The sequence below is a fragment of the Neomonachus schauinslandi genome, chromosome 1, assembly GCF_002201575.2.
Source record: "Neomonachus schauinslandi chromosome 1, ASM220157v2, whole genome shotgun sequence".
Lineage (NCBI taxonomy): Eukaryota > Metazoa > Chordata > Mammalia > Carnivora > Phocidae > Neomonachus > Neomonachus schauinslandi.
The window spans coordinates 208,859,689-208,881,222 of record NC_058403.1 but is presented as its reverse complement, the minus strand read 5'-3'; the positions used below and the strand labels follow the sequence as shown (position 1 = coordinate 208,881,222).

The 21,534-nt window shown below is 63.1% G+C and overlaps 2 protein-coding genes across 2 annotated transcripts in view; one reads left to right on the top strand and one right to left on the bottom strand.

Moving 5' to 3' along the window:
- Nucleotides 1–3,149: 3,149 nt before the first annotated feature.
- On the top strand, nt 3,150–7,205 carry PRR36 (proline rich 36). The gene is made up of 5 exons (XM_021705500.2): nt 3,150–3,417; nt 3,535–3,634; nt 3,848–3,960; nt 4,055–6,205; nt 6,404–7,205. The coding sequence occupies exons 1-5, from the start codon at nt 3,150–3,152 to the stop codon at nt 6,919–6,921; spliced, it is 3,150 nt and encodes a 1,049-aa protein (XP_021561175.2). The 3' UTR covers nt 6,922–7,205.
- Nucleotides 7,206–10,086: 2,881 nt separating this feature from the next.
- Nucleotides 10,087–21,534, bottom strand: part of EVI5L (ecotropic viral integration site 5 like) — a 29,167-nt gene continuing 17,719 nt past the window's right edge. The window contains exons 9-20 of the mRNA XM_044915648.1: nt 21,124–21,221; nt 20,981–21,041; nt 17,960–18,013; nt 16,976–17,008; nt 15,742–15,882; nt 14,313–14,441; nt 12,597–12,737; nt 12,358–12,513; nt 12,123–12,269; nt 11,946–12,041; nt 11,770–11,865; nt 10,087–11,587 (exon numbers count right to left, since the gene is read on the bottom strand). Of these exons, the coding sequence (XP_044771583.1) occupies nt 11,309–11,587; nt 11,770–11,865; nt 11,946–12,041; nt 12,123–12,269; nt 12,358–12,513; nt 12,597–12,737; nt 14,313–14,441; nt 15,742–15,882; nt 16,976–17,008; nt 17,960–18,013; nt 20,981–21,041; nt 21,124–21,221 (1,431 nt within the window). The 3' untranslated portion in view covers nt 10,087–11,308. The remainder of the gene's footprint in view (nt 11,588–11,769; nt 11,866–11,945; nt 12,042–12,122; nt 12,270–12,357; nt 12,514–12,596; nt 12,738–14,312; nt 14,442–15,741; nt 15,883–16,975; nt 17,009–17,959; nt 18,014–20,980; nt 21,042–21,123; nt 21,222–21,534) is intronic.

Genomic DNA, 21,534 nt, shown 5'->3' with positions numbered 1-21,534 from the left:
TCTTTCTTTCTTTCTTTCTTTCTTTCTTTCTTTCTTTCTTTCTTTCTTTCTTTCTTTCTTTCTTTCTTTCTTTTTCTTTCTTTCTTTCTTTCTCTTTCTTTCTTTTTTTCTTTTCTTTCTTTTTCTTTCCTTCCTTCCTTCCTTCCTTCCTTCCTTCCTTCCTCCCTCCCTCCCTCCCTTCCTTCTTTCCTTCCTTCCTTTCTGCCTTCAATTCTTTTGGGTGGGATTGTTGGATCATATGATACTTCTTTAATTGTTTAATTTTCGAGGAACCGCCATACTGTTTTCCACAGAGGAAACCACCATACTGTTTTCCACATCCCATTTTGTATTCCTACCAACAGTGCACCTGGGTTCCAATTTCTTCACATCCTCACCAACACTTGTTATTTAATACCCAGCTTTTTAGGTTTTGTGAATGTGATGTAGTTATCTATTGCTGTGTAATTACTGCCAATCCTAGCAGCTTAAAACCACTCGCATTTATTGTCTCCCACGATTTCGGAGGGTCAGGAATCTGAGAGTGGCTACAATGGGTGGTTCAACAGTCTCCCTCCCCACCAGCCCTGGCTACCACGGCTTTGCTTTTTGTCACTATAAATTAGCTTGCATTTTCTGGAATGTTATATAAATGGAATCAGGCAGTGCATGGTGTGTGTGTGTGTGTGTGTGTGTGTGTGTGTGCATGGCTTCTTTTATTCAGGAGAATGTTTTGAGATGTGTCCCTGTTTTGAGTGTCTTGGTAGTTTGTTGCTTTTTATTGCTGAGGAATATTCCACCGTAGGGTATACTTTGTTTTGTATAATCCCTGTTGTTGGAATGTTCTTAAAAGAGGGCAGAGTCCAGATCCCAATACAGTGCAGGATGGGTTCAGAGTAGCCTTGGAGGGACCTAGCCCTAGAGAAGGTAGGAGGGGGGTCATCTGGGTGGGTGGCTGTGACTCACTCAGAAGGGCCCTGCTGATGAGTGGGCGCGTGGGCAGGTGGGGGGGGACCAGGCTGCTGTTGTGCCAGAAGGGGCTCACACAGGTGACACTCGGGAAGACTTGGGGGGAGGAGGTGAGGCCTAGAATGATCCAATCTGGAGGGCAGTGTCCTGAGGAACGGTGAGGGAACACCTCTCCCAGGCTGGAGGGGGGTTTTCATTCAAAGGATGGCTACTGAAGAGTTCTGACCTTGCTCTCTTTCTTCCATTCCCTGACCCTCAGTTGTGGGCACAACTCCTGAGGTGAGAAGACCCAAAGTCCTGCTTCCAGCCACACCCTAGTTAAGTCTATCCTCCCACCCCCTTCCCTCCAGGACAGGTTCAGCCAGGTGCCAAATGCCACCCCTTCTTGTCCTGTGCATGGAAGTCCCCCCGTTCCAGACAAGGAATGAACAGCCCATGTGTGGACATGCAGACATGTGATGGGGAAAGGGTTGGGGCAGAGGGCGCTGGTTCTTTGGGACGGGGTAGGGAGTGGCTAAGTCTGAGAGAGGAGGTATTCGAGGCAGAAAGCACTGTGTGTGTGTGTGGGGGGGGCGGCAGAGGGGGTAGGTTGCCTAGCAATAAGTAGAGGTGCAGGAGGGCGCTTGGCATCAGTGGGCCAGTGCAGGGCAGCTGAGGATGGCCATCTCCTTCTTCACACTTCTGCCTCCTTCATGCCACTGTCCCTGGTCAAGGCTCTCCCCTGAGACCCCCTGCAGGAGTTGGTAAAGTCACCAAAATGACACCTCCACTCCCGCCGGCTGTGCTGGGCAGCCTCAGACAGGATTGGCTCTGCTCCTTCATACACCAGTTTCGACCCCTTCCACCCCATGCCCAATATTGTATCCACATCCCCCCCCCCCACAAGCTGGGCTCTGCTGACTTGAGTTCGCTTTTTCATGTGACACAGGAAGGTGTGGAAAGTGGGGGTGCTCTGCCCTGCAAAAGGCTGGGTCACCTCTCACAGTCCTGTCTCCCCCTCCCCATCCTTCTTTTCTTCTTGTGTTCCCTAAATCCGAGTCTACCCCTAAATTTCCAGGGCTGCATTCTCTCCGTAGTCCGCCCCCCCCAAACAAGTAGGGGTTTTCTGGGGTCTGGGAAAAGTCTTGGATATGAGAGGGGCGGAGGCTCCCGAGGATTCTGGGGGGCCGGGCCTCCGCGGTCGCGAAGGCGAGGACCGGGACCAGGGATCCTGAGGGCCGGATTGGTTGAATGGGCACGAGGCCCGATGGTCCCGCCCCCTGGTTGCCAGGGCCCAGCCTATCCGCGTCCAGGCGGGCCTCGGTCGCCAGGTGGTTGGGCTGGGGGCCGGGGCAGGTGTGTGCGTTGGGAGGAAGGGGCTAGGCCCTGTCGGGACCCCCAAGGGATTCCCCCCGAGGCCTCTGCGGCTGGGAGTCTGGGGCCCTCTGGCTCAGCCGCGGAGAAGCTGCGCCTCCTTCCACCGCGCCTCTCCCCGCCGCCCCCGGCGCGCTCCCGCCCGCCGCCTCCCGGGTCTGGATCGAGCGCGCGCGCCCCCGTCTCCCCGTCCGCGGCCGAGGGGCGGGCCCGGCTCCCCGCGCCACCGCCAGCAGCCCCCTCCCCTCGCCGACCCGCCGCGCGCCGCAGCCCCGGCGCTCCCGCCCGGCCCCACCCCAGGCAACCCAGCGTGGAGAGGCGGGCGGCCGGAGCCCGAGGTGAGCGCGGCGCGAGCAGGTGGAGCGGGCGGCGCGGACGGGGGCCCGGCTGGGGGAGGGGGACGGGCTCCGGACGCGGCTCTTTGTCTCCCCGAGCCCCATCGCCGGCCGCCGGGGCCGCTCCTCCTCCCGGCAGGTGCCCGCATCCTCGGGGAGGGCGCTGGGAGGGGGGGCTGGCGAGGGGACCCGGGCATGCGCTCCCGTCCCCCTCATCTGGAGCCTGGGGCGGCCCCCCCCCCCGTCCCCGAGGCTGGTGGTCAGGGTCCCTGAAGGGGCAAGGGGTAGGGGCGTGGGTCTCGGGTCCTGAAAGGGAGCAGAGGCGGGTGGGCTGGGGCTGGCAGGGCCTTTCAGCTTTGGAGGAAGGCGGTGGGGGTGGGAGGGAAGTGGATCGAGGCCGAGGTTTGGGTGCCTATGGGTGGCAACGCTGGGGAAGGGGCAGCGAGGTGCCAGGACAGCGTTGCCGTGCAGGAGATGGGATGCTGATCCGTCTGTCTCCTCATCAGGTGCGGGATGGACAAGAGGGACAAGGGCAGGGCAGGGGCCGCCACGCGGACGACGGCTTCTCGCCCTCCCGGCCTTCCTACCCCCAGGCCCCCAGGGTCTCCTCGACCCCCTCCCCCAGTAACCAGCGCGGCCCTCCGCGTCCTGGGAGCAGCGGGAGCTGCTGGGCGGGGGCCCCTGGCCGAGCGAGCTGGGGGTATCCGGGCAGCCGCTCTCCCGGAGGCTGGTCCCCGGGTGGGACCAACGCAGAGCGCTGGGACAGGCCCCCGGAGTCCAGGTACCCCATCCTCTTTCCCCCATTCAGACCCCATCTTCCTGTCCCCCTTTCCTTCTGAGGCTCCAACCTCCCCTTCCTTCCTGGGGGCACCGCCTTGACTTGGCCTTCTCCCCGCAGCCTCCAGGCCCCCAGCTGCTGGGAGAGGGGAGCGGGCCCCTGCCAAGACCCCAGGCCCAGGCTCTATCACTAGCCCGGGACGTGCCAGCGGGACCACCAGGTAAAATGCCTCCCCAGTCCCTTTGGCAAGGGTTAGTGTCACTATCTGTAAACTTAATTTTACCCATGAACTGGGGAGTGGAAGCATTTGCAGGTCACTGGGCGCATGTTGAGTGAAAGCCATTATTGGGCCGCAGAGAGGGCATAAATGGGAAAATGTAGACTTGGGAGAAACAAGGAGCTCTGTACTGAGGGCGGCCACTCCTGTTCCTAGGTTAGGCTCTCTTGCGCAGAAGGGGCTTCGGCCCCCAGCTGAGGAACCCGTGACCAGAGGAAAAGCCCCAGAAACCCCCAGAAGGAGCGCGCTGAGCGCCGGGGCACGGAGAGGTACGTGACCTGGGGAGGAGCGGGATTCCTGGGCTAGTGAAGGGGACCAGCCCTGAAGTATCTCTGACCCTCCGGCCTTCTGCTTTGTCCCCAGACTCTTCCGGGCCCTCCCCAGGCGCCCCTTCCCCAGCCACCTCCCGTCGGTCCCGGGCTGCAGGCGCTGAAGTCGGTCTCCCTCGGGCAGCTCCGAGTGCCCGGCCGCGGCCTCCGACCGAGGCCCCCAGGAAATCCGTGAGCAGTGCTCCGCAGCATGGTCCCGCAGAGCCGAGCCCCGCCGCCAGGAGGCGACCCAGCGCTGGTGGAGGCCTTCAGAAGCCAGCCTCGCGCCCCTTGGGCTCCAGCGCCACTCCTCTGTCCTCCCCCTCCCGCCCCGGGGCCTCGCCGGGTGGAACACCTCGGGCTCTGGGGCATCCCTCGCAGCCCAAGTCGAAAGGGCTGCAGGCTCTGCGCACCCCCCAGTCCACACCCCCAAGGAAGGGCGCAACCCCCGTGCTGGGTCTTTCTCCTCCTTTAGCCACGCCCTCTCAGCCGGGTTCGACTGCACAGCTGACACCGCCTCCGCACATCACAGGCACTCCTCTGCCTGACACGCTCCCTCCCTCTCCACCGACCACGCCCCCCTCCCAGTCCGCAACCGGCCCTTTGGCCACACCCCTTCCACTAGCCCCTCCTCCCTCTGCTCCACTCCCTCAGCAGACCCTCCCCTCTCCGCCGGCTACTCCCCCTTTGCAAGCCCCACCCACACACCCGGGTACCTCCTTCTTGGAGGCATCCACTTCTCCCACAACCACTTTTCTGGCTTCATTCTCTCCATCATTGTCACCCCCTCTGCAGATTATGCCCCCAACCCAGGCTTCTCCAGCTTTGCCCCCTCTTCTGACTCCCCACTCTCCCTTGGCCACACCTCCTCTGTCGGCTCCTGGACCACCAGCCACGACCCCTCTACCAGCCAAGGCCCCTCTACAAGCCTCTTTTACTCAAGCTACATCTCTGCTGAACCCGCCCTCTCCCCAAGCCACACCCCCTCTGCAGGGCCTTTCCACTTTGACTACTACCCCTCCACTGGCCAGTGCTTCCCTATCTCCCCCTCTTCAGGCCACGCCCTATACAGTGACCACGCCTCCCACGCAGGACACATCTCTGGCCACATACCCTCCGCAAGTTTCTCCCTGTCCTCTGACCACCCTCTCTCTGCAGGGTCCTCCTCTGTGCTCTCCATATCCCTTGGCCTCACCATCTCTGCAGGCTGCACCCTCTCTCCTGGCCAGGCCCCCTCCACAGACCCCACCTCCTCTGGCCACACCCCCTCCACAGGCCACTCCCTCTCCGACCCGGCTCCCTATACAGGCCCCACCTTCTCTGGCCTCACCGCCTCTGCAGGCCCCACCCTCTCCCCTAACCATGCCTCCTCAACAAACTCCAGTGTATCTGGCCACACCCCCCCCACAGGCCATTCCCTCTCAGAGCGTGCTCCCTGTTCAGGCCCCACCACCTCTGCAAGCCCCACTCTCTCCTCCGGTTTCACCCCTTCTGCATGACTCTTGCTCTCCCTTGGCCATGCCCCCTCCCCAGGCTCCACCTTCCCTAGCTTTGCCTCCTCTTCAGGCTCCTCCCTCTCCCCCTGCCTCACCCCCTCCGCAGGCCCCACCCTCTCCGCGGGCCCCGCCCTCTCCGCCGGCCACCTCCTCTCCGCAGGCCCCACCTTCCCTGGCCTTGCCTCCTCTGCAGACTTCTACCCTCCCTTTGCAGGCCCCGCCCTCTCCCCTGGCCACGCCTCCTCAGGCTCCACCTTCCCTGGCGTTGCCTCCTCTGCAGGCCTCCACTCTCCCTTTGCGGGCCCCTCCCTCTCCCCTGGCCACGCCCCCTCCTCAGGCTCCACCTTCCCTGACCTTGCCCCCTCTGCAAGTCCCTCCCTCTCCCCCGGACTCACCCTCTCTGCAGGCCCCACGCCGCCCCCCGACCCCAGGTCCGGATGCCCCGATCCCGGGCCCACGGCTGACCCTAGCGCTGGCCCCGGCTCCGCCGCCACCGCCCTCGCGCAGCCCGTCCAGTACGCTGAGCGGCCCGGACCTGGCGGGCCACAGCAGCAGCGCCACCAGCACGCCGGAAGAGCTGCGCGGCTACGACAGTGGGCCCGAGGGCGGCGCCGCGGCCTCCCCGCCCGCCGACGCGGAGCTCGCCGCCTGCCACCCGGCCTCCTGGAGCCGAGGTCCCGCCCCGCCGCTGGCGGTACGCAGCACCGCAGGTGAGCGGCCCCTGGACCCCGCCGAGCTGTGGGAGGGGCGAGGTCGGGAGGTGGTAGGGGGGCGGGGTGGGAGGCGAGGCTTCCCAGCTCGCGGACAGGGCAGTTGGGTCTGGGGCGGAACGGAGGGAAGGGGCGGGGTCTTGTGGCGGGAGCCGCGCTTCCCGCTCCTTAGGCCCGGCCTGGCGTCCCACCCCGCAGGAGCGTCCCTGCCTTGGCCTCCTGCTGCCGGGTCGGGCTCGGCTGACGGCCTATGCACCATCTACGAGGCTGAGGGGCCCGAGTCGTCGAGCCCCGCCCCAAGCGCGCTGGATCCGGGCCCCGGCCCCGGCGCGGGTAGTGGGAAGGTGGTAGCTGGAGCAGGGGCGGCGGCGGCGGCCTCGCGTGGCGCGAAGCCGGCGCGCCTGGGCGAGCTGCCGCTGGGGGCGCTGCAGGCGAGCGTCGTGCAGCACCTGCTGAGCCGGACGCTGCTGCTCGCTGCGGCTGAGGGTGCTGCGGGCGGCGGCGGCGGCGGCGGCCCAGGGGGCGCGGGAGCTGGTGGCGTCGCGGGGGGCGCCCGGACTGCGCTCAGCGACGCCGAACTGGGCCGCTGGGCTGAACTGTTGTCTCCCCTCGACGAGTCGCGCGCCAGCATCACCTCGGTCACCAGCTTCTCCCCGGACGACGTGGCTTCCCCGCAGGGTGACTGGACGGTGGTGGAGGTGGAGACCTTCCACTGAGCCAGACCCTTAGCCCCGCCCACGACACCCCTTCCCTGCTTTAGGACCCGCCCCTCCGGTTACGCCTCTCTGTCTTAGACTGCCCGTCTGCCCTCCTCCGGGAGCCTGGCTCCCGGTGGATTGGACATAGCCCCCGGAGGCCTAGATTTGGGGCCAGGCTCGCGACCCACCCACGCCTCTGGCCAAGGTCTTTCCCCTCGAGTTGCGCTCCCGCTCCCCTCGAGCCCCGCCCCCTCCCTGGCCTAGGCCCCACCCCATGTGTGAGTATTGTCTACCATGTGCTGCCCGAGTTTGCAATAAAGCCGGGGACACTGCAGCCTGTGCGCCTTCGCGGTCGCCGAGGGGGTCCACCGCGGGGGTCCACCGCGGGGCGGCGAGAGGGGTTGGGCCAGCGGGTGCTGGCGGCTGTGCACGAGCGGGTAGTAGCTCTGGCTGAAGGCCTCTCGCACACAACGCAGCGGTACCTTTTCTCTACTAAGGATAACGGGCGCGTGAGGCGGGGCTGGGGTGGGACCTGGGGCTTCTGGTCCCCGCGGTCCAGCGCGGTGCCCCCCACGCACGTGCGTGAACCTGGGCTTTTCCCTGTGTGACTTATGGTGGAAATGCTAGGCGGAGGAGCGGCCCAGTGATATTGCACGATCGAGTGGATGAGCTGATGCGTGCCTGGCGTGGTTGAACGACCGAAACTCTTCCTACACTCCCCTAAGGGAGCCGGCATCTCTTGCAGGGAGGGGGAAAGACATGTGGGAAGGGCTCTTTCAGGTCCGGGCGAGGGCAGAGCGTCCCTTCCTGAGGCCCCCTTCTCACAGTGCACGTCCCCCTTTCCTGGCACGCCCCGGGAGTGCCAAAGGGAGGGAAGCGTCGCCTAGACCTGAGGGCGATCTTGGCTCTCTCCTGCGTCCTCCCAACTGAACCCAACCCAACCCAGGGCGCACTGCGCTCACTGAGGAGGCTCCAATGCAGAAGGTGGGTCTGCAGCTGGGCCCAGGGCTCCTCAGGAAGACCTGGTGTAGTGTACAGGGCCCTCCTGGGTCAGGCCCCGCCTAAGGATTCCTTCTCCCGGGGAGCCGACTGTGCCCAGAGGGTTCTGTGGGGGAAGGAGCAGCCTCTCCCCAAGGTTGTGCCTCCCAACCCATGGGCCTCACCTTTCTGTCCATCTCAGGATGCCCTCCTCAAGCCCCTCGAGCCAGGCATCCTTGCCTGTGCCCACAGCAAGTGTCCTCAACCAAGCCACTCTCTCTTCAGAACTCCTTGTCCTTCCTCTCGCAGCTGAGTCACCCTGACCCTGGACCCCTCTAGCCACACCCAGGCCCTTCTTCCCAAGTATCACTGCCAAAAATGCAGCCCCTGGGCCTTTTCTCCCTGAGGGTCTCCTGCTTTATAGCAAGTATGACGGAGGCCTTGTGGGGACCGCAAACAGGGCAGGTAGAAGGACAGAGCGGGACCGTGTTGGACCCTCAGCCCAGTCTCTGCCCCTAGACCCAGTCCCTGTAGTTCACCCTGTAGCCACACTCCTGTCAGACACAGATCACCAAGTCCTGCCTGTCCTCACCCCTGATGTCAGCCTGGAGTCCTAGGAGAAAAGCAACCTTCTCCCAGTGGGACAGTGCACCTCCACTCCTGGGGGCCAATGTATATGGGGGGGTGGACAAGCATGCTCCCTCTCTCAAGCTCTGAGTTCAATGGCAAGTCACAGAGATTCCCTTTCTGGCTGGGCCCTGCAAGGACCCAGGTGTCCTTGTTTCCAGATGCTGGGGGTTAATCCTGACATGCTGGGCAGCCAGGGCATCAAGACCAGCCGCTAAGATGGAGCAGGGCAGAACCTCGGACATTTCCCCTGGGGCCCTGCCCTATCCTGGGGAGCCAGCTGGGGTAGAATTACCCTGTGGGAGCAGGAGAGACAGCAACTGTTGGGGGTCTCAACGTTAAACTTGTATGATGGGAATGGTGTGGGGACACACACCATTGTTGGGTGATGGGTCAATGCGTGGGACTTGGCTGTCCTGGTGCACAACCAGTGTCATGCCTTGCTGCCTGGCAAGTATCAGGCCACTGTGGGTGGGGGCACTTCGGGTGCAGAGGGTAGGGCCTGGTTGGCATCTGCCTGTACCCAACTAAGATTCTCCCCCTGGGAAGCCTTCCTTTGCCATCCCTGGCTCTGCTGCTCCCCAACCTCCCTGCCCCCAAGGGCTCTGCCTTTCTGGGCCTCCTTCCCTCAGGGGAGCCCCTACTCCCTGTCCCTACTGCCCAGCTGTTTGGGTTCTGCCCTGGCCTCCTGACTGACCCCCAACACTGGTCCATCTGATGGTGCCCCCTCCCCCACCGAAGCCCTCCATGGCTCCCCAGTGCCCTCAGTTCAAAGCACAAATTCTGGCTCCTGAGAAGCGGATTTGCAGTCTGGCCAGGCCCACTCTCTCCTGTTCCTTCTTCAGTGGCATCATGCGCCTCCTGCTGACCCTGCCAAGTCTTGCTTTCTGCTTTTGCCTTTGGAGATGACTCCACCTCCCACCCCCACCTTCTGGGAAGCCTTCCTTGATTCTTTTGGGCAGTTAACCCACTAGTCCGCAGGCTCAGCCCCCAGCCCCACCCCGTTGTCTGTCTCCACTACACTGGGGACTCCTTAGAGCCTGGCGCAGGGAAGAGCACCCCGAAGGGCTTCAGGAAGTGTGGGCTGAATGAACACCAATCAGATCCCGGATCGTCCTGAAGCCCTGGGCCCCCACCTTCCTCCATGTCTGTCAGGGGAGACACAAGCTAAATCACCCAGGTGGAAAATCATGCCCCCCACCCAATACCTCCCCACTGTCACCATCTCCAGAGCTGCCCTTTCGAAAATTGGCACGCCATAAGGGTCCATGTGTCAGCCTGACATCTGAAGGCCTTTGCGACCTGTCCCCCCATCCTATTCCCCCCAACCTCCAACCTTTTGTTCACACTGAACCAGCGTGTGCCCTTTTCTCTCCCATGCTGCCCCCCAACCTGGGCAGTCTCTTTGGCATCCCTGCTGGCCTGCTGGGCCCCCTACCCCTGATTCCCTTAGACTGTGGGAGGTTCCCACAGGCAAGGACAGTCTGCTCCCCTTCTCACTGCTTTTCAGGACAAGGAGCTGGGGACTCTTAGCTGCTTGCAGTCCCCTCCAGGCGTGTTGTACCCCTGTCTGTGACTGTGTAAATACACTTTATTTTCCATCTTTCCCGCCTGGGCGACATGTGGAGTGTGAACAGGCAGTGTGCAAAATGGTGGTGGGCAGTGTGGGGGGCACATGGGAGAGCCCCTTGGATGCCCACCCTGGTCCCCAGGCTTTGTTAACACTGAGGAGTGGGCGACCGGAAAGGGGTAACTGAGCATGGATCCCCACCCCAGGAAGTGCCAGGGAGATTGCTTTTGATGCTGCTCCAGGCTCCAGGAGCACCTGACAGGGTCAGGCCCGAGGGTCACAAGGCCCTGGGGGCAAGGGGCTGGGGGCATTGTTGGACTTTGGCACCGTTCTCAGCTCTGACTCTGCAGAGACCACGGGACCACCGTGAGCAGCCAAGGGGAGGTAACCCCACTGGGAAGGCTCCTCCCCTGGGGCCTGGCCTTGGCCAGAGGATGGGGCTGAGGACACAGGGAAGGAAGGGATGCGGAGGCTGGGGACCCCTTGGAGAGCAGGCTAGCTTGGGTGGGGGAGCCCCTCCATCATTGGCCAAGACAAGGTGATGGGAGTGTCTCAAAAGGAAGATGTGGGGCGCTGGGGAGAGGGGGTCTCTTCACTTCCTTGCAGCTGCTCTGGCCCCCAAGAAGCAGGGGCAGACACTGCCCGGGCCTGGGCTGGTTCCCGCTGTCCACTCACACCCCAGGTGGCCCTGCATACAGTAGGGGGGACTTTGGTTTCTGCTGCAGGGGCCATGATGCCTGCACCAGGCAGGAAAGCCCAGCCTGGCCATCTGTGCCCAGCCGCCAACGGTCCCCAGGGGCATCATGGGGCGGTAACTTCCAGCCCAGAGCTGCCCCTTCTTCCTTAGGCCTCCTTTAGCTCCTGGGCCCTTCCCAGCAAGGCCACCCGTGTCCCAGAAGGGGGACTGCTGGGAGGAGGGAGCTTCCTGCTCATCCAGTCCTGGGACCTCTGGGTCATCCCCTGCCCTGGCTGTTAAGAGGGGCAGACCCTCCAGGGAACCGGGCCCGGAGGGATACAGACCAAGATGGATAAACACTGCTGGGGAGAGTGGGCCTGCCGGGGGGACCCTGAGGATCCTCAGACCGCAGCGCGGCCCGACCCTCTGCGCCCCGCCGCTGTGGGCCTGGCCCTCCGGTGGGCGGGACCGCGGAGCGCGTGGAGTTTATCAGGTGCGGCCACCTGCGGAGGAGCGGGCGCTGGCCCCCTGGCTCCCGCACGCAGGGCACGGCCTCAGTTGTCCAGGCCCTGGCTATAGGGCGCGGCCAGCTCGTCGGCGTCGCTGTCTGAGCTGCCCTCGCTGTCCTTGGCCGGCCGCTCCAGACGGCGGAAGAAGCGCGCGTCGCGCGGGGACAGCGGGTAGAGCGCGTCCTGCAGCGCCGCGCCCACGCCCACACCTAGCAGCTCCTCGTCGGACGACGGCAGCGAGTCCTCATCCAGGTGCCGCGCCAGGCCCAGCCCGTCGAAGGCCAGCGGGTCCTCGAAGGGCGGCGGGCCCTTCAGCAGCCGCACCTGGGGCGGGGAACCGGCGCGCTGAAGGCGGGCACGGCCGCCCCCGCGGACGGAACCGGGCCACCGGGCCGCTCCTCCCGCCCCCACTACCCCCGCCCCCGCTCTCCCCGGCGCCGCCGCCCGCGCCTCACCCGCGGGGGACACGCAGGGCTTCCGCCCCTCCCGCGCCAGCCTGCGCTCACCTCGGCCTTCAGCTCCTCGATCTGGTCCTTGAGCTCGCGGATGTACTGCGACGAGTCCGAGTGGTTCAGTTGGCCCTGGATGCGGCCCTCCTCCCTCTGCGGGGCGGGCCAGGTCACGGGGAGTCAGGGCAGGGCCTGCCCCCGCCCCGGCCCCCGCCCCGGCCCCCGCCGCTCACCTGGATCTCCAGCTCGGCGATGCGCTGCCGCATCTCGGCCACCGCCGCCATGCTGTCCGCCTCCCGCAGGCGCACGGCCATCACCTCCTCCTTGCTCTGGGGGCAGAGGGGGCGAGGGCGGGTCAAGGGGCGCGGCGGGGCGGGGGCCGGGGGCGGGGAGGACGGGCGGGGGCGCACCTTGCACTCGGCCTCGGCCTGCTTGCGGCGGCTTTCGCTGAGCTGCGTCTGCAGCCCCTTGTTCTGCGCCGCCAGGTACTGCAGCTTCTCCTGCAGCGCCGCGCGCTCCGCCTCCACGCGGTTCAGCAGGTTGCGGTGAATGTGGTCCTGGGGGCGGCGGCGGGGGTCACGGCTTGGCCGCCGGCACCGACCTCTCCCCCCCCCCCCCCCCCGGGGCGCGGGCGCTCGGGCCCACCTGCGTCTCGAGTTCCACCACGCGCTGCCGCAGCTCGCGACCCTCGGCCAGAGCCTGGGCCTCGCGCAGACGCACGCTCATCAGCTCGTCCTGCAGCTCGCCCAGGACCAGCTTCCGCGGGGACTCCTTCCAGCGGCCGCCGCGGGACAGGTGGGCCTAGGGGGAGAGGTGCGCGGTCCGTCTCCGGCCCCGAGGGTCGCACGGGCCACTTCGCGTGTGCGTCGGGCTAGGGCCCTCACCTGCCAGGTGTCCGAGAGCTCCTGCAGCTGCAGCTGCAGCTCCCGCGCCGAGGCCACGGCCTCGCCCTCCCGCACCTTGAGCGCCTTCAGCTCCTCCTGCAGCCGCGCCACGTTGTTCTCGTCGGGCAGCGAGTTGTTCCTCTGCCGGGCGAAAGGCGGTCAGAGCCCAGGGGAGCTGCGCGGCCAGGCGGCCCTGACCGCGGGACCAAGACCCCTCCGCCACGTTTCCTCTGAGCTCCACCTCCGCCAGCCCCGCGGGGACAGGGTGCGCCCCGGAGCCCAGGATACACCGGACGGGCGGCCCAGGCCTATGCGGAGCAGACCCCACCCATGTGGCCCCGGGGATAGATCCTCAGAAATTCTGCCTGCAAAGGGGATGTAAAGAACAGCACCTGCTCTCACTGGACTGTCTCAGGGTGACCCCCTAACGCCAGCGTTCTCCACACATGTTACTGCTAATAACACCAGGCAGGCTGGGCAAGGGCAGGGGCCTCCCCACCTGGGAATCTGAGATCCGCCCCCTGGGGCCCATGATCACACTTGGGACCTGCCTCAGCACCAGCTGAGAAGACTATGGGTTGCAGCAACCTGTCCCTGCTCCTTGCCCCTACCCGCCCCCCCCCAGACCAGGCTAGGCAGCCCCTTTCCCTGGAATGGGCTGAGGGCCAGTATAGGCCCGGGCCCAGCATTCCAAGGGCTTAGTGATGAGGGACTTGTGCTCCAGCCTCTTGGGTCAAAATTTGGCTTGCTGCTGGAGGTCCTCATTGACCCTTGTTTGAGCCTGGGAGTTGGGGGGGGGGGGGGGGGGGGGGTCCCCCGGGGCCCGTTTCCCCTTGGGGGGGGGGGGGGGGGGGGGTGGCAGGAGCTCCTGGTGCACATTTCCCTTTGATGTGGAGGGAGGTGGGAGGAAAGCCCAGCTCTGGGCCGGCTGATGGGGACTGAGAAGCCCATGGATGGGGCAGTCACCCCACCTGGCAGGGCACCCCACATAGTGCAGGCTTGAGGGAGGTGGGGCATGGCTCCTGCCTTGTGTGAGTGGGTCCTGCTGCCCTCTGCTGGCCGGGGCACCTCTCTTCCGGTGGCTTTGTGGGAGCTGAGTCAATATGGAGTGAGGGTGACAACAGTTGAGGAGGGCCCAGGAGGTTTGCGGCCCCCCTTTAGGGTAGAAGGTGGGAGAGGGTGGTCCCAGTGCACCCCCTGGGTGGTATCTCCATGGGGGTGGGGAAGGGGAGAGCAACGCTGATGGGCCTTGGCCTTCCCTCCCACCTCCATCCTGGAGCCCGGGGAGGGAGACACACACGGGTGGGACTGTCTGCCCAGAAGCCCATGAAAGCCACCACACTGCTGGCCCTGTGCCTGGGGCACAAGGGCAGATGTGCCCCTTGAAGAGTCATTCTGCTTTGTGTGTGCCCTGACACGTGTGTATACCTCCGGGGCTCAGGAGGGTCTGTGGTGAGGGGCCCAGCTTCCCGTAGGCCCAGAACCTTGGGTGGTGACCATGTGGGAGGAAGCGGGGCACCAATGTGTCAGGGAGGTTCCCTAGGTTCTTGGGGGACCCGCAGAGCAGGGGGGGTCTGATGTGCCCTGCGGGTCTGCCTGGTCACCCCTTCTTGACTAGGGCCTGGTCATGTACCTCCCAAAGTGCACCCAGTACCTCCACTTCCCCTTCTCCACCGTTCCCCGAGTGCCTGCCCCCTTGCCCACCCGCGGTCGCACCTTCTCCATGTCTAGAACCTTGTCCTGCATCTCCCGCAGAGCCCCCAGCGTCTCGGTCTCCCGTAGCCTTGACTGCTCCAGCTCAGTCTCCAGGTGGGCCACAAAGTCCTCGGTGAGGCGCGGGTTGTCCTGGAGGCGGGCAGAGGGCTGTGTCGGGCCCCAGGCGGCAGCTGGAGGGTATGCAGCCTTCCTGCCAACCGGCTGTGGGCCCAAGCCTTGGCCCCCCCCCTCCTCAAAGCCCCCGGGCTGGCAGAGGGGCTCAGGCTGCCAGTAGAGGCAGGGTGGGGGGTGAGGAGAAACCCTGGATCCCCTTCCTGTGCCTTCTGACCTCGTGGGGAGAGAGCTGAGCCCCATCGTGGGGGTTCTGATGCTCTGTGCCCAGGGGTGTCGCCATCCTGGCTTAGCCTCTTTCCTGGGAAAGCCACAATGAGGGGACCTTCTGAAGGGATCCTTCCATGGCCTCAGGCTGCCCCCCGGAGGGATGCCAGGGGCTGCTTCCCAGGATTGGGCCCCCTCCCTGCTGTGTGGTCAGTGCCTAACCACACGGTGGGGGTGGGAGCAGGGTGGGGCTCAGGGCTATGGTGCTCCTGCCCCTCTTTCCCCACCTCCCTCCTCTCATTACACCCCCATTTAAAAACAGCTCGACAGTGAAGACCTGGCTGGTAGGTGAGGGATGCCCCTAAAGGCGGAGCTCGGGGGTGCCAGGGGAATGTCTCCCTGGCCTCAAAGGGGGCATCGTGCCAAGGTTGGGATGAGCCCAGCCTTGGTTTCCCCATTGGCCACGCTGCCACTGGCGGGTCATCAAATAAGAAGGTGGCTTGGGTACAGCTGAAGGAAAATCCCAAAAGCCACGTGCTGGAGAAGTGGACTCTTCACAGTGCTCTGGCCTGTGAGGGCCCTCCCACCATGATTCCGAGTTCCTGACTCCACAGCACAACTTGGGCCGGCCCCTCACCCCCACTCTGCCAGCTCAGAGTGGTGGGCACAGACCAGACCCTCTTATGGGGGCAAAGTGCTGGGCTCTGGAGCAGGGAACCCCCTCCTCTGTCTCTCATGCTAGCTCCCACCCTGCATGGCTGGCGCCTGGGGAAGCCTGACAGCCCTTCCGACCTTGGGGACACACCAGGGCTCCCCTAAGGAGTCACAGCCACATCAGCTGAGGGAGGGGGCCCTGCAGGTAGAGCGTGGGTCCCAGGGGCCCTTGTGCTGATGCTGTCTCATTCTCAGTGTGGCTGGTCAGACACCTCACTGGCTGGGGGCGGAATGGAGACCCCAGGATTCCCCAACCTGGGGGCAGGGCTGGGGGAGAATCTGCACTCCCTCTGGGTTTCTCCTCCCCTACCCCGCACCCCACCCAGGATGTACGGGGGCAGATCCAGAAGGGGGGAGCCATGGTGTGGCGCGCAGCCCTGCCCACCTGGCCTGGTACCTGCTGCTCCTGAAGCTGCCGGATGGTGCTCTGGGCCTTCTGCAGGTCCTCGGCCGCTGAGCTGCACTGCTGCCGCACGACGGCCAACTCCCGCTTGATGACGTAGTTCTCCTCGGCCTCCTGCGCCCGTGTCACCTGCCCCTGAGCACAGTGAGGACGGGAGGCCGTGACCCTCTGCTCACACTCCAGGCCCTGCCTCGGGCCCACCTCAGGGGGAGGCCCCTAGAGGGCGGCTATGGGGTGGGAGAGGGGCAAGGCCTCCCGCACTCAGAGCCTGGGATGGGGCGCCCCACTGGGTCTGGGCCTGTGGGTGGGGTCAGGCAGGAACAGGACACGGGGAGGAGCCTGAAGGCACAGACCCACCCCAGGCCCAGGCTTTGTGGGGCTTAAATGGAGAACGGGGGCCCCAAGGTGGGGCCAAGGCCAGCTCCTTCCCCTGCCGGCTCCTGGCTCTCAGCCTCTGTCCCAGGTGAGGAGAACCCATCCTTATTCGGGACTGAGGCACAGCAGCTGCGGGGCTCCACTGGCGAGGGTGGGGGTCTGGAGGCAGCGGAGGCCCTGGGGACTCAGGACCGGCCCTCAGGGCAGGGTTGGCAGGTGGAGTTCAGCTCTTCTGGAACCTTCTCCAGTCCTGAATCCTGGGGCCTCCATCTACCCAGGGCTAAGACCCCTCCCCCCCGCCTCATTCCCTCAACCCACCCAATTCGGGTCCCCCCATTCCAGGCTCGGAGCCACCAGGTGGCAGGCAGAAGCTTCCAGATAAAGCCATTCGAGATGAGGCAGCAGCAGAAGCAGGTGAGGGAAGATGGCAGGCTTTGCAGGTAGGAGCGGAGAGGAGTGTGAGGGGCCAGAAGGGGTGGTGCGTGTGTGTGTGGGGGGGGGTGGGGTAGGGAGGCTCAGCGCAGTGCACACACCAGGGCCTGTGGCTGATATAGCCTCAGGGTCCCCACCTGTGTCCCCTGGAGGGAGGAAGCTTTCTGTCCACGTGCATGTACAGACATTCACAGACTCACACTTACCCCCACACACCATGCTTTCACACACACACCCCTCTTCCCCCCCTAGGGAAACCTCTGTCTCCCCTGAGAAGCGGTCCCCAGCCACCCCCATGCATGGTGCCAGGCCTGCCCCCTTCTGCCCCCGGGCTGGCAGCGGCCAAGGAAGAGGCGGTTCGTGGCTGTCGTGTGCAGGGACCAGGACGGACATGGGAGAGGGGCATGAAAAGCTACAGTACCTGGATTAACCTATCAGCCAGAGCAGCGCTCTCCTACCCGGCGGAGGGGGTTCCGAGCGACAGGGGGAGGAGGCAGAGCAGAAGGCGCAGGGACAGGAGAGGGGGAGAGACAGACAAGAACCACTTGTCACTAACGCAGTGGACTATCTCTAGAAGCAGGGGAAAGAGGAGTGAGACCAGAGAACCAAAGAACCAGCAGGAGAGGACCCAGAGGAAGAGCAAAGCCAAGGCTAGCTCCGTCCTGGAGAGGGATCTGTGTGTGGGTGGGCAGGTGGGGGTGCCCACAGCTGCCCCCTCCAGGGCCCGGCAAACTCCGCGCGGGAGGAGGCGCATCCCTGGAGGCTGAGGGATGGGGCGGCAGCCGCGGGCCACGGGGAAGTGTTTTAACTTGGAGTCGGAGTAAGAATCGAGGCTTTGGCGCCAGGGCAGTACCCACCAGTGGATGACTACTCCCTGTGGGCAGCGGGGGCCAAGTGAGAGTTGGAGAGGGGCCCCCACCCCGCCTTTACTCCCATCTTTAAAAACAGGTTGGGGGCCAGGGTCAAGGTTGTGGCACCCCACCACGGCGCCTGTGGTAAGGCTGCCCCTCCTCTACTCTACGTCCTTTCTTTCGAGGGTGAGGCCTCCAAATTACAGGGTTGGGAGCCTGTGGCCTAATGCAGGGCACCTCAGTCAAAGCAGCAGTCTGCCTCCTTCCCCCCCACGCAGACAGCCCAGGAGGGACCCGTGTTTGCAGTTAACTGGGTTGTAATTTCACACCCAATCCCAGGCAAAGCTGCCCTATGCCCCCTGGTTCTATGGCAGCCCAAATCTCAGTGGGGCTTGTGGGGCGGGGGAGCCATGGGATGTGCACCATGCTCCTCGGGGCCGCTGGTTCAAGGTGGGGCCCAGGCCTGGGCAGGGGGCTGGCTGGCCCTCTGGCTGCTGGGTCCTGCTTGGGGCCTGGAGGAGTTGGAGCCACCGGCTGGTGGCCACGCTCCTCACCTTCTCCAGGGTCTCAATCCGTTGTTTTAGGAGCCGGTTCTCTGTCCGAAGCCTCTATGTGGGGAGAGGGGGGAAGTGTGTCAGAACCCCACTCCCACTGCCATACCTGAAGGGCCAGGCTGCCTCCAGGCCAGATAGAGCCATCATCAGATGCTCTGGGTCAGTGATCCCAGGAAACAGGGCCAATTCCCATATAGCATGGCCCATTAGATTTTTTTTTTTTTAAACAAACCTTGGTTCATAAAGTGATTGCTTTCATGGGTATGCACTGTGTATCAGGGGTCAGTAGTCAGCACCCTCGCCTTCCTGGGGAGTCTCCTGGGGAGACGTGTGGTACCTCCCACAAGGGCAGGCCTTCCTCTGCGCCTCTCCGTTCCCTCCCCTCACTGCTTCACTTCCAGCACCAGAATGAACTGTTTTCAGAGTTAGGGTCCAGGGGAGGGGGTCTTGCGGAACACACAGCCCTCCTTCAGCTGGACGGCTATGTTTCTGTGACCCACCAAAAGTCAGCTGTACTCAGAACCCCGACTGGGGTTCTGGAAGCAGCTTGCTTTGCTTTTCACCTTCTCCCCTACACTGATGGATTTGGTTTTAAGCAAAGTGAGGTTTGTATACGCCTTGCATCTTAGTCTCTACCTATGTACCCTTTAAGGAGCAGGTACAGATAGTTGGATCCTAAGTGTGTGCTGAATGAACACCAACCAGATCCGGCATCTTCCTGAAGCCCTGAGACCCCACATTCATCCATTATTAATGAGGGCCCTGCCTCCCTGTGGATTACAAAGAACATTTTCTGGTTTTTCTCCGGGAAGAAGAAGGTGATGGAAACACCCAGAACACTCCTGGGAAGCATCTGCAGTCAGAGAAAATCACAGACGTGATTGATAGTCATTCAGTGATGTCATGCATGGGGAAACTGAATCAGAGGGGGGCATTGTCTTGTCTGAGCCCCCCAGCTTGCCTGGATTAGAGCTGTTTCAGGCACAGGTCTCTGCCCCACATCCGGAATGTGGAGTCCAGATCCTCACCCCTGACCCTTGGATCGCTCTGCCCCATCTCTGGCCTTGGCCCACCACTGCATAACCGCAGAGGTCCTTGAGGAGTTTGATGTGCCCAAGCAACAACTCTCCTCTCTCCTGCTTACTCCAAAGGGAAAACGAGACAAGGAGTGAGCAAGAACTCCGGGGTCTAGGTATACATCAGGCTTTTTTTTTTTTTCCTGTATTTTTGATGCTTTGACATCCAGCTACCTGGCCAGTCTTGGAGAGACTGCCCTGCCCAGGACTAGCTAATTCCTAGAGACAGCAAACCACCTGCAGGCTAGTGCGCCTTTCAGATGCAAACCAGCCAACCCAGAGCCCACACCCACCCACCTTGCCTGTCTCACTCACACACCAAGCCCAATGTTCTCCCTGCCCTAAATTGCCCCAGGACAACGTGGGACCCCACTGTAGCACGCAGCTTCCTGAAATTATTCAAAGGAACCAACCCTCAACCCCAACTTGACTACCCTGCCTTGCCCGTTCCTTCCTGTGGAGACCACAGTAAAGGCACTGGCCCATGCTTTGCCCCTCTTGCCCTCTGCTTCCCGTGCTTCCCCATGTGGCCAAGCACGGTGGGGCGTGCCACCTCCTTTCCGGAACTGTGAGCAATAAACCCTTCTTTCAAAGGCAGTCTGTGTGTTGTCTCCGTGTCTGTCACCGTACCACACCTGATTAAAGCAAATTCCAGGTACGTTTTGAAACAGGCTAAAAGGGAAAGAGCAAAGGGCAGGGCCATGGGTGAAGGCGTCTGCCTGGATCCTTTAAGGCCTATGGGCTCTCAGGCTCCTCTGAGGGGAAGTTTCCAGGGGGGGCGTGTAGTCTCAGTGTCTGCTGTGTCCCTACCTACTGCTGGGCCCTCATGGTCACCAATGGGGGCAGGCCCATGACTGTGCATGAGCAAGACAGGTACCCACGTTTGGACTGGTGCATCAGTCAAGTTACCATTCCTGAGAAAGGGGGACGCTTGCAAACTCAGGACACAAAACTACTTCTGGAAAACCTACAAACAGGGTCAGGACGCTGATGTCCTCTTTCCCTTTCAGGTATGGGTGGCAGGTTACCCAGATTCTAATCTAGATTCTGCCTCTGCCTTTCTAAAGGAGGTGGAGATGTTGATAGTGGTGATGGTAGTAAAAATAAAAATTAATAAATTATAATAATTTGAACAGCAGAACAAATGTTATCCCCATTTTGCAGAAGGGGACACTGAAGCTCAAAGAGGTGAATCTTCCTGGGTCACATGGCTGGTCCATGGTAGAGCTGGGATTTGAATCCTGGTCTGTGGGACTCTGTCCCTGAAGAGGACAAAGCCAGGGGTATGTGTTTGTGTCTGTCCCTCTCGCTGGATTGGGGTGGGGGGGCTCAGTCTCTGCTGTGACTCTGGCACACAGTAGGTGTTCGATAAATGCTTATTGTGTGACTAACTAAAATCACGTGTGGAAGGATGAAAGCAGAAAGAAGGAGAGGGAGGAGAGTCTGGGACTCTGTCCGACATGCCTGGCTCCTGCCCGGCCCTGACCTCAGGGTTGTACCCACTGAGGCAGCCTTCCTGCTACTCCTCTAGTCTTGTTCCTTTAGTCCATCAGGTCTGCTGCTGCATAGCCTTTTGCACGGGCTCCGTGGGCCTGGAGCAATCTTCCCCGGGGTCAGCTCCACCTCCCTCCTGCACGTTTTTATCCAGAATACTTTCTGGAGTCCATACTCTGTATCTATGGGTTCCCCAACCATCTCCCCACTATAACTGGGGGGTCCCATGAGGGCAGGGACCTATCCACCTTATTTGCCACTCCAGCACTGGGACGGGTCTCCAGCCCTGGGGTAGGCCCTTGCTCACACGCCGGCCTGCTGGTGAACGAAGGGGCAGGTGGGTGGAGGGACGACGCCTCCAATTCTGAGGACAGGCTGGTACGTGGCCTGGGCCAGGCTGCACTCCCAAGGGCATCCCGTCCCTGTCCCCCACACCTCCCTGGGGACTCACTTTGATCTCAATCTGCTCCTCCATTTCCTTGCTCTTCATGGCTGCATACTCCTTCTCCAGCCTGCAGAGGGAAAAGCCGATGTGGTCGCCGTCCCACTCTAGGGGACCCCTTTCTGCCAGCACCCCGGCCGCCTGGTACTGACCTCTTCATCTTCTTGGGGTTGTACTTGACCTGGTAAGCCTTGAGGATCAGCTTGTCCGGGCAGCTGTCAAACTGGTGGGGGATCACCCTCTGGAAGTACTGTGGGGGGCACAGGCCGTCCCTGACACACAGGCCCTGACTCGGGGGGCCGCCAGAGCCCTGCTGTACCCCGCTTCCCTGCAGGAGGAGCTGGTCTACCAGGGGCGTCACCATGTCCCAGCTCAGGGCCCAGCCTGCCATGGGCGCTCTGTCAGTGCGTGTGGAGCGAGTAAGTGAGAGAAGCAGGGCTGGGCGTGCGTTGGGGGGAAGCAGCACCTGCAGCAAGGACTGCCATCTGCAGGGGAAAAGCAGGGCTTCGGCAGCTCCCGCGGGCAGAGGCCGGGTGGTGGTGGGATCTGAGCGCAGGGACGGC